The sequence below is a fragment of the Colossoma macropomum genome, unplaced genomic scaffold (genome assembly GCF_904425465.1).
Source record: "Colossoma macropomum unplaced genomic scaffold, Colossoma_macropomum, whole genome shotgun sequence".
Taxonomy (NCBI): domain Eukaryota; kingdom Metazoa; phylum Chordata; class Actinopteri; order Characiformes; family Serrasalmidae; genus Colossoma; species Colossoma macropomum.
In genome coordinates this window covers 24,219,875-24,231,021 of record NW_023494801.1, presented here as the reverse complement: position 1 = coordinate 24,231,021, position 11,147 = coordinate 24,219,875, and the positions used below count along the sequence as shown (strand labels likewise).

The 11,147-nt window shown below is 39.2% G+C and overlaps 2 protein-coding genes across 2 annotated transcripts; both read left to right on the top strand.

Annotated features, from left to right (window-relative positions):
* The first annotated feature begins 456 nt into the window (after window positions 1-456).
* Window positions 457-2,293, top strand: LOC118821496 (myeloid-associated differentiation marker-like protein 2). Its single transcript, XM_036590149.1, has one exon. The coding sequence runs from the start codon at window positions 1,281-1,283 to the stop codon at window positions 2,190-2,192; it is 912 nt and encodes a 303-aa protein (XP_036446042.1). The 5' UTR covers window positions 457-1,280; the 3' UTR covers window positions 2,193-2,293.
* A 2,775-nt stretch (window positions 2,294-5,068) lies between these two features.
* On the top strand, window positions 5,069-10,648 carry pycr1a (pyrroline-5-carboxylate reductase 1a). Its single transcript, XM_036590148.1, has 8 exons — window positions 5,069-5,185; window positions 5,425-5,507; window positions 5,589-5,659; window positions 5,803-5,982; window positions 6,475-6,696; window positions 7,951-8,043; window positions 8,130-8,293; window positions 8,568-10,648. The coding sequence occupies exons 2-8, from the start codon at window positions 5,441-5,443 to the stop codon at window positions 8,722-8,724; spliced, it is 954 nt and encodes a 317-aa protein (XP_036446041.1). The 5' UTR covers window positions 5,069-5,185; window positions 5,425-5,440; the 3' UTR covers window positions 8,725-10,648.
* The last annotated feature ends 499 nt before the right edge of the window (window positions 10,649-11,147 follow it).

Sequence of the window (11,147 nt, the reverse complement as noted above, 5' to 3'; positions counted from 1 at the left end):
ACTGGCACATGGACATTGCATGCACTCCACAAGAATTATCCAAAACCGACAAGCCTGCAATAGAATATGTTCACTCTATAGAGATATTGTGATGCTTCCTAATATGAAACTATGATCATTAAAAACAATCAGCATAAAGGCATCACTTTTCTAAAGTTGAATGAACTTGAAAACACCCATGTGGTCCTCCACCCAACACATTCACATACATAATTACCCCAGAATTTTCAGGGGTTTTTTCCTTTGCTCTACTGAAGCGTAAATGAGGATCTTTTCATCAAGGTCTGTCATTACCTCACACAAAAACATTTCCCTAGGAGATGCACGCACAACTTCCCCATTCTGTGAAACACGACTCCCCACACGGTTGCCTGACACAGACATGTGGACACCCACCCCATTCCGCTGTGGAATATAGGCACCTATTTATAGAGATGGTGTGGCTTATGGCCCTGAGCTCAGCAGAACGGTCATTTGAACAACTTTCCCCAGTGCTCTACTGCTCTTTCAGAGACTAGACGAAAACCCAGTATGTATAACAGTTCTAGAGAGACTACAAAGAAGGAGCGTAATGTCTTCAAACGGCTGGAGTTCCTGATTTGAACCCACTTTGTTTTTTTTTTCTTTTTTTGTGTTCAAACCACCAACGGAACGAAATTTTGTGATCTCCCTAGTTTGGAAAGGCATTTACCAACTTTAGTTTTGGAACTTTGCTGTGGCATTGTTGGGAAAATTCTGGGACCTTCTATTTCTTGAAAGAAACTGCTTTGAGCTGTTGGAGGTGGCATATGTCTCTCCCTAGATGGAACTTTCCATTTTGCTCCAAAGGTAATGTCTGGCTGGCAAATACTGAGCACATTTATTAAGAACAGTACAAAAAAAACTACAACATGATTTAAACAATTTTATATTTGAATATATTGAAATATTGATATACAGCTCATATTGATATACAGCTCAATCACAGCTAAGACATAACCGTACATTGCTGTATTATAAAAATCCTCTTATCTATCTTTATCTAAGATCTTTTTGTAAAATTGCTTTAAGAGGCAGGCATAAGGCAGACAGGAGTTTTCTCTGTAATCTGATCCCACACACACGGCAGTAATTACAATGCATGGTGGGAAAGCACTGAAGGAGATTTGTAATTAAGGGCATCTATAAAAAGATCCAGGCAGAGGGCGAGGTTTGTGGAGCCGGGTGTGGAGGTGCGGTGATACCCAGTCTACAGTCAAGGGTGCTTGGGCCCATCCTGAGTGCAGCACACAGGCCTGCTAATGGATCCCTACGGAGGCCACTACCTGAACCGGGATGCAGTCCTGTCTGGCCTGGGGGCTGCCCGCATGTGCCAGCTGGTGTTAGGTTGCACCACCATGGCTCTGGTGGCCCACAGTGCAGGCTTCAGCGCCACCTATGGTACTTTTTGCATGTTCGTGTGGTGCTTCTGCTTCGCAGTGACATTGATCATCTTCACGCTGGATGTGGCACGGCTTCACGGCTGCATGCCCATCTCTTGGGACAACTTCACCGTGGCCTATGCCATGCTGGCCACACTCATGTACGTCACAGCTTCTGTGGTGTACCCAGTCTACTTTCTCAGCAGTGAGTGTCCATCAGAAGGCTGTGAGGTACGCAACTACCGCATTGCTGTCACAGTCTGCTCCAGCATCTGCTGTTTCACCTATGGGGCTGAAGTCTTCTTGACCAGGGCCAAGCCAGGACATGTTGTAGGGTACATGGCCACCATGTCCGGCCTGCTGAAGGTGGTCCAGGCCTTCATTGCCTGCATCATCTTTGGTGCCCTTGCAAATGACAGCGAGTACAACCGTCACATCCCCACCCAGTACTGTGTGGTTGTCTACAGCCTGTGCTTTGCCGTCACTGTGGTGGTAGTGATCTTAACCGTCTCTGGAAGGACATCGGCGCTGAGGTTTCCCTTCGATCGTTTTGTCATCATCTACACCTTCCTTGCGGTGCTGCTGTACATGAGTGCCGCTGTGGTGTGGCCCGTTTTCAGTTTCGACAAGAAGTACGGCACCCCTGGTCGCCCAGATGACTGCCCCCGTGGGAAGTGCCCTTGGGATAGCAAGCTGGTGGTGGCTGTGTTCACTTCTGCCAACTTGGTGCTGTACTTTACTGATCTGGTGTACTCTCAGAGGATTCGGTTTGTCTCCCAGTCAGCAGCCTAAAATAACCTTTCTTCCAACTGCCAGAACATGTACACATACCTCACTGGAAATTATAAAGAAGCAATTATTGATACAAATAAGACCATTGTGCATTGTGCCATTTCCAGCTTGTTAGCAAACCACCAAAAAAATAAATATATATATATATATTTTTTTTGGTGGTTTGCTAACAAGCTGGAAATGGCACAATTCACAATATATATATATATACACATATATATATATATATGTGTGTGTGTATGTGTATATATATATATATATATATATATATATATATATATATATATATATATATAAATAACAAATGAATTTAGGTACCACAATATTACCTTTTTCTCATATTACCCACCCCATATTTAAAAGGTTTTTATGCACAAAGATAATGAATAAAACAATGGTTCTTAATAACCTCAGCAATTTTTAACAAGGACACACAGATCTCCTGCAAAGTGTTATCTACCGGCTGTTGTGTTGAAGTTATAACCATATCTGCTTCCATTCTGTGATATCTTTATTCTCAAGAAATGCTTTCATTAATAATCGATAATAACACTTTTTAAAGTCACAATCAGGAATTTGTAGAGCCATTTTTGTTTACATCAAATGTTCAGTAAATGAAGGTAAAGCACTTCAAATACAACTGTTTTATCTTATTGTGGGCAGAAGATTTTACACCATTCCTTTTAAGCAATGACTGTCAATTTGACTATTCATGTGTATAATGGTTGGTTATTGCATTTATCCTTTTTTGCCCTTCCTTCAGTGTTTCAGTGTTTTTACTTTGTTGTCCAGAAATTCCAAATTATGGTTTTAAAGGCAGGAAACTTTTAGTTTAGTCTATTTAGATCTGTCTATTTTATTACTATTCAGCAGTGTTAATCATACAAGTTAAAACCTTTTGAATTTATGTCTAAATGTTAAAAATGGTCAACTAGTATTCAGAAAAGCAGTTTGAGTACTTTATTTAAATTAATTGATAAATGGCTGTTTGGTTTTAATTACATCAATTACATAAATGTTATGTCTCCAAAACTATGGCTGACATGCCATATGTTTATTTATGATAGATTTAATGTACACTCTTAAAAAAAGATGGTTCTTCAAGGGTTATTTAGTAAAGAAAATGGTTCTATATAGAACCATGAACACTCAAAGTACGCTTTGCATGATTAAAGGGTTCTATGCATTGTGAAAACATTCATTAGATTGCTGGTTGTATATACCACTAAAAAGCGTTCTGCTATTGTTATAAGCTTGACATCATCACAATAGAAGAACCTTTTTGGTGCTATACAGAACCTCTTTTATGCATCACATTCCCAATCAATCTGAAGAACCCTTTCACAATGTAAAGAACACTTCAATTATGCAAAGAGTTCTTTTAGTGTTCATGGCTCTATATAAAACCATTTTCTTTACTACAAAACCCATGAAGAACCATCTTTTTTTTTTGTGTAGCTTCTATTTCAATGTTTCAGACTTTTCTTTTGTGTAAGTATCCCTTTCTAAATGTGTTCAAATGTATACAACCACTGCAGTGATTAAACAAGATTTCATATTGTACTAATCTTTCAAATCAGTGTGTTCAGGCTCAGTCACTCGGTCACTTTAAGATGAATCAAGACATGCGCATTTCAAATAATTTGTCTTTGATACATGGAGTTCATATGAACACATGGACAATAAAAAGGAATACATTTGGCATATATATGGCAAATATGTTGTTGAATTGATGAAGCAAAACAAGCTAGCTAGCTTTGGAATTGTTTTTCCCTTGCAAGGGAACCTCATTCTCTCCACACGTCACACATCTACATGCATAACTGAAGTTTTTGGGGATACTTTTAAGCCACACTAACTTACATTATGTTTATGAGCTAACAACAGTCTTGTTATCTGTTGGACAATGTTGATGCTGCACCAACACCCCTTCTTTGAGCTCTGCCTTCACCAAAGTTTGGATTGGTTTAGAAATCTTACATGGTTTGTTCGAACTCTTATACGTCTTTGTTTCTATCCACATTTAGCATAAAATTTCTTATGGTTTTCCCCAGATGTTCTAGCTACAAGATTATGTCTGGCCTTATGAGACTACAAGTAATCTAGATTTTCAGGTTGGAAAGCATGAACATGTTATGGTTGTTGTTTAAGAAGTTGTTAGTTGTTTTGGTTGTTGTGATCAGTATACAGTAGTGTGTTATACTGATTAACTGTGTGATTAGACTAGCATTTGCTTCCCCATCTATGCAAGCACACCATGCTCTATCCATGAGAGTCCTTATGCAAGACTCCTAATGCTACATTTGCCTACCACTGTGTTAAATTAAAAGTCGCATTGGATAAGACCCTTTAGCCAAATATAAGATGTCCTGTAAATTTTATGTAAATTTCTCAACATGCTTTTATAGAATATGTTTTGAATAGCACAAAAAACCTGATGTAAAAGCAGGAGTGAAATAACATGTTGTGAACGTGTAATCCATTTTTAAACATCTACCACAGTCAACACTCGCATATAGCCTAGGTGTCTGTATTGTAGAATAAATGCAATCATTTCATCATATAGGTTACATCGAGTGTAGGCATCGGGTGTTATACAAACATGTTGTTACATCACTCCACATTTTTAATCAGATAACAAAACAACTGTTTCATTTTTAGTACCTTAATATATGTGTATAGTACTTCTCCAGTAGAATAATTAGATAACATAAAAAAATATTTTTCACCTTGGTCACCTGAGTGAAGAGATTTTTAAAAAGTGACGTAACTGTCGCCCCGCCAGTAGAGAACAAAATCTAGCACGATGATTGGCTGTTTGCATAGCAATGCTTTCCTGTTATTGGTTCTTCAGCTTGTCAGCTTTGTCGTGTCATCTCGCAAACGCACAACGCCTGACGATGAGCATGACGGTGACACGCGAAACTAAGCAGCAGCTAAAGTGTCCGAAGGATTTTTTTATTTATTTATTTGTTTATTTTTTTTAACAAGAGGTAAGTATGCTTATTTATTCTGTCCTTACTTAACTAGTTTGTGAGTCTGTACTGCAAAATTTCCAACCTGCCTCGACTGCGACCAGGAAATAAGTGTAAATAAACATTAGCATGTGTGCTGAACAACTGTCCATGCACAATATGCGTTATACTCGATATGCTCGCCGTAGCACCGAGTGTCTTTTACAGACTATGCTACGGAGTTTTAGAAGTATTTGTTCTGTTCGGTTCGTATTCAGCTAGGCAGCTCTCAAAATGAGTGTTGGATTTATCGGAGCCGGGCAGTTGGTCCACGCGTTGGTGAAGGGATTCAGTGCTGCAGGTAAGTTACACTCTCTTAATGGCTTCTTCGTCGGTTTATAGAAACAAAACCTGAGCTGTTCCTTCCTTCCTTCCTCCTCAGGTGTGATCGCTACACACAGGATAACAGCCAGCTCTCCTGAAACGGACCTATCGACAGCCACTAGTCTTCGGGTCAGACCCGAATTTTTCTGGTTGATTTTGTAATCTCCATACAGGAATGCCTCTAATGACAATATATTGTAGTTCTATGTGTCTTGAATTAGTTGTTTTTAAATGCTTCTGAATGCTGATGCTGATTAGTAGTTTGTCTTCAGAAAATGGGAGTGAACCTGACCACCAGCAACAAAGAGACTGTCAAAAGGAGTGATGTGTTGTTTCTGGCCGTCAAGCCACATATTATTCCATTTGTGTTGGATGAGATTGGACCAGATATTGAGGAGCGTCACCTAATCGTCTCCTGTGCTGCAGGTGTCACCATCAGCTCCATAGAGAAGGTTTGTGAAGTGATTGCAAGAGACTTTAAACATAGCACTCAGTTCATGCGTAATTACAAACAGTGTTAACGAGATGAGAAGGCCTAGAAATTCACACACGAGAAGTCTACATCAAAACCAATATTGGCAGACTCTGCAATCAAAAGATATATTATTTCTATATAGTGCACATTAAATAACCTCTTGCTGTTCCATGTCATTATGGGTTTTAAAGATCTTTAAGGTAGGTCACAGGTTTTTTTTTTTATTTATTTAAAAGGATTCAACATAATACCTGAAAATTAAGCAATAATTTTCTTTTTGTTGCGCAAATGCAACATTTCAAACCAACTCTTTAAGCTATCTAAGATTTTACAAACAAATAAATAAAACACAGCAGTTGTCCTCATTTTGCTTGAATATCTTTCTGTCTTACGGAAACTGCCCCAGAATAAATCATGTTAGTCTGATCTATGAACAATGGTCAGTCTCTGAGCATCTCTTATTTCACAGAAACTGCTTCAGCACCGGTCTGCACCTAAGGTGATGCGCTGCATGACGAATACGCCAGTGATGGTGCGGGAGGGGGCAACAGTGTATGCCACTGGCATGCACGCTGACTTGGAAGATGGGAAACTGCTTGAGCAGCTGATGTCCAGTGTGGGCTATTGTACAGAGGTGGAGGAGGATCTGATTGACGCCGTCACAGGCCTCAGCGGCAGTGGGCCAGCCTATGTGAGTAAGACTGGGGGAAGTCTTGGCTGCCTGGACAGACAAGAATCCATCTCAGGCATTGAGAGACTTTGTCTGTACCATCTCAAATAAGTAGTTTGGTAAAAACACAACTATGCTATTATAAAGTTTTACCCTTATCCTAAATGTAGTCTATCAGCCAAGACTGCTTTGTTTTTATTGTCCAAAGTTTGGTGCTTTAGTTTTGTCCTGAAGCTACATGGCTAATGTAGCTAACAAGTGATGAGGGCTTATACCCCACTAATTAGCATCCTGCAAATTGCATACATAAATCATTACCAGTGCTTTAAACTGGTTTGAAGACATAAACCAGAAACAAGCAGTATTTCAGAAAGAACAAAAACAAAACCAAAAGTGTAAGAATCCTTAACTCTTCTTGAACAGAAATGTTCATGAAATGTTCATTGATTTTAACTGTTATAGCATCTCCAATCTCTTTGAATGACACCACTACACAATTTTGGAGGTAGATTTAGGTAAACTGAGCTTGCTATAAATGTTTGTGTACAATTTACATTATGTTAAAGTATACCATTTACTTGGTATACAGTAAGTTACAATATAACAAGCGCAATGCAAGGCAATCATTAGGCTGTCTGTACTATAATAGCAGCCTGTTAAATAATTTGATTGACTTTTTGATAGCAAAGTTTTGGAGTAACTTACTGTTTGAAAACAGTAAAATTCCATAGCCTGTGTGTGTGCAAACATGTCCATTTCAATATAAACGCAACCACCAAGCCTAACAGCTTTGCAGAACCTACTACTTAATATTAGGCCTACACACAGACACTGCAAAAGGAATAGAAGAACATTTTTAATTTTGTTATAACTAATTTAGGAACATTTAAGGTTAGATTTGGAAAGCAAGAATGGAAATGTGTGGTTTCTGACACACTCTGAAACTGTCGACACACTGTTGTGGTCAAAAGTGGTCAAAAGTTCTGACAAATATCAGACTTTAAGATGGCTACTACTGCTTTTTTTTGTCTGTGTGATGTCCACTTTTTCTGTGTTCCTTTAACACTAGTCCTCAAGAGCGTGTGAACCTATCCGATTGCTTTTAGGAAAAACTGATCCAATGTAGCAACCATGAATGCAAATGCCATAGATTTGATCTATATTGAAGAGCACAGACTTGCTTTACAGATAGCTCTGTTACTGTTTAGCTCAAGAGCCCCTGTTTTGTTATCTGTCATGGTCCTGATAAGATGTTAAGCCTATATCTTTGGTCAGGCTTTCACTGCTGTTGATGCACTTGCTGATGGAGGAGTGAAGATGGGGCTGCCCAGGAGACTAGCTGTTCGGCTTGGAGCGCAAGCCCTTCTGGTTAGAGCTTTGTCTAAGACATTAGTTATATTTATTTAAAATGATTAATAATGCAGTGACTGTGACTGACAGTTAAATGTTTCCAGGGAGCAGCAAGAATGCTACTGGACTCTGAGCAGCACCCTGGTCAGCTGAAGGATAATGTTGCGTCACCAGGGGGCGCCACTATCCATGCTCTGCATGTGATGGAGAGCGGCGGTTTCCGCAGTCTGCTTATAAACGCAGTGGAGGCATCATGCATCAGAACCAGGTTATCAGAAAAATTGCCTTCAAGCAGTATAGACAGCATGCAGCTGTTATTGCTTTATAGGTCATTATTTATTCCTGTCTGTGTTTTTTTATTATTATTATTATTATTATTATTATTATTATTTGGGGTTTTTTTTGTTTTTTTTTTCATGCTCATGGGGACCCACTGCCCTGCACAGCTAATTATCAGGCCTTATATGAGCTGAATTAAAATTAGGCATGATTTGCGAGGTGTTTGAAGCATTTTTAAAACAGATCTTATCTTCTGCTGCTAGGGAGCTTCAGCACTTAGCAGACCAGGAGAAGATTTCTGCAGCTTCAATCAAGAAGACCACTTTGAAAAAGGTGTTGCAGCAGCCAGGTGTGAGTGGGACAGGGGTTGCGGTGCGGACTGGCATCAGCCTCAACAGCCCCAGCTCCAAACACAAATGAAACTGAGGCTGTGGGTGAAAGGTTGCACTCCCATACTGTTCAGTACATTTACTTTATTGTCAGTGTTTCCCAAATTTGAAAAATGCCAGTATGATCCATTTTCATGTGCATGCACAGGGATATAGATGCAACAGATAAGGCTTGCGATTTCAGTAGTTTCTGTGTGTAAATAACCAAAATTGCAAGTGTAATCTGTAGCGTCCATATGCCTGTGTGATATGTGAAGGAAAGTTGGAATTAGGCACAACGCCAGCAAAGAGAACAAAAGAAGGGAATGAACCATGTTGACTTACAAGGTAAATAATATTACAGGAGGTTCCAGACTTGGGCTTATATGGTGCGAGACTATTAAAGACTGACCAAACTTTTTGGCATGAGATGAATTTATTTCTTTGCATGCAAGCCTGAAACGGGACTGAGGTTAGGTGACTTTAGCCTCCAGAAAAACTACACAACTCTGTGAGACAGGGATGACAAAGATAAGGTTATAGCCTACGTCACCATCTTTCATAAATAACATTGGCAGGAATGTACAGGAATGTGCTGTTAAATTTTTTGTTGTTTTGCTGTTAGATGTCAGATAGTCTTGCAACTTTTACATCTCTTTTAGCTCTCGCCGAGTAAAAGCCAGTCCTACACTTACTCTTTTCTGGTCTCTTGCTTGGTAACTCTCTTTTTCTCTCCCTCACTTCCTCCAACAACGTCTTCTTCAGTCTCTTTGCAGCCTCTGCCATTATGTCTGTGCTGGGAATACTGAGCTAGCTTCTTCTTATAACTAGCTAAACACCCATAGTCGTTGGTGTAGGATATGGTGCCGTAAAGCATTACGCAGTTCTCGCAAGAGGTCTCGTGCCTGCTCTTTCAGAGTTATATAGCGCTATAACAGGCATTCTTGGCCTGGAGTGGCAATGGCAGAAATGCCATTCTCCCTATTATAAGTCGTGTAGCAATAAATTGATCTTGATGCTGTTATTTTAAAGTAAAATTGTCACAAATTGTTGCTTTAACAACTCAGCGCAGTTTGAGTCAAGCACAGTATGAGTATTCAGTATGTTATGTAACTTTTTCCCACAATTTAAGTATCTTTTAAAAAAAAGCCAAAGATTGTCCTACCTGAGCATGGACCAGTGTCAAGTTGCAGAAATAAGACACTTTTTCTTAAATAGATGCTTCAACTAAATGTTTACACTGTCATTAACCCAGTTTGCCCATAACATGTTTAGTGTAAAGATCATCTTAACTGGTAGAAAAAGTGTTCAGTATGACTCGCACTACCATTTTGTGCTAAGATGCTTTAGGGACAGTCAGCCGTCATCCAGTAAATTTTGATACAACAATCAAGAGAAGATATGGTAAATGTTTAGATTTCGATTTCTGTTACAAAAATATGTAGCCTCCATTTTTATGTCTTTTCTGAGCTGTCCTCTCTGCTTCTCTGGGATAAGAGCTGAATGCTGTATTTTCATACTTTGAGTATGTTTGTAACTTCTCCTGTCATTGTGTCCAACTGATATTGGAGCTGTGCATTGCAGCAGAATGTATGAAGTACTACTGTATAGAACATAAAACTGCTAGTTGTTTGGGAGTAGGGTTGGCCTTTATGTGAAGATGTAAAAGGAGAACCCAGGCATGGTAATTTTAAATAATTACTGCTGCAGCTGTGATACAGGTAGTATCAATTTGTTGTATTACTTAATACACATAGTTAGCAGGTTTATTAGGTACATTTACCAGTTTGTTAGGGATGCAATAGAGTTAATAAAGTTACTGACTCGTCCTTCTAAGCTGACACTAGGATACCAGTATGTTTACATACACTTAATAATCCGAATCAGAATGTAGTTATTGGATTAAGTGCATTTTAACGCACTTATTCTGCATACTTACAGGCCACTTTATTAAACACACCTTCCTCGTTGGTTCACCTTGTTTGTATCTTATTTTTCTCATGCACAGTTATTTTAGTCATCCTCTTGCCATTTATCAGTGGTCAGTTTCTGAATACAAGACCACTGCTAACTGGGTATTTTTGGTTGATGGACTATTCTCAACCCAGCAGTGACACTGTTGAAAAACTTTAGCAACACTGCTGTACTTGGTACACTCTTACCAGCGCCACACACTCTGCCATACTGCTGTGTTAGGATTGGTCAACCTAACATATACTATCTAGACAGCAGTGGTCCTACGGTGGTCTCTTTTTGACCAGCTGTGCAGAAACAGATGGGATACAGTCAGTAATTGTAAACCTACAAAGCCCATCTGTATGGTCTGTATAGTGGGTGTACCTGATAAAATGGCCAATGTACAAGGTGGCTGTACCTCAGTCTATTTTAATGGAAATGGTTAAACTTCATTCTTGACAATTCAATTGTATCCAGCCTTTAATCTTTTGGAAATGCTAAATGGTGAAAGAATAACAT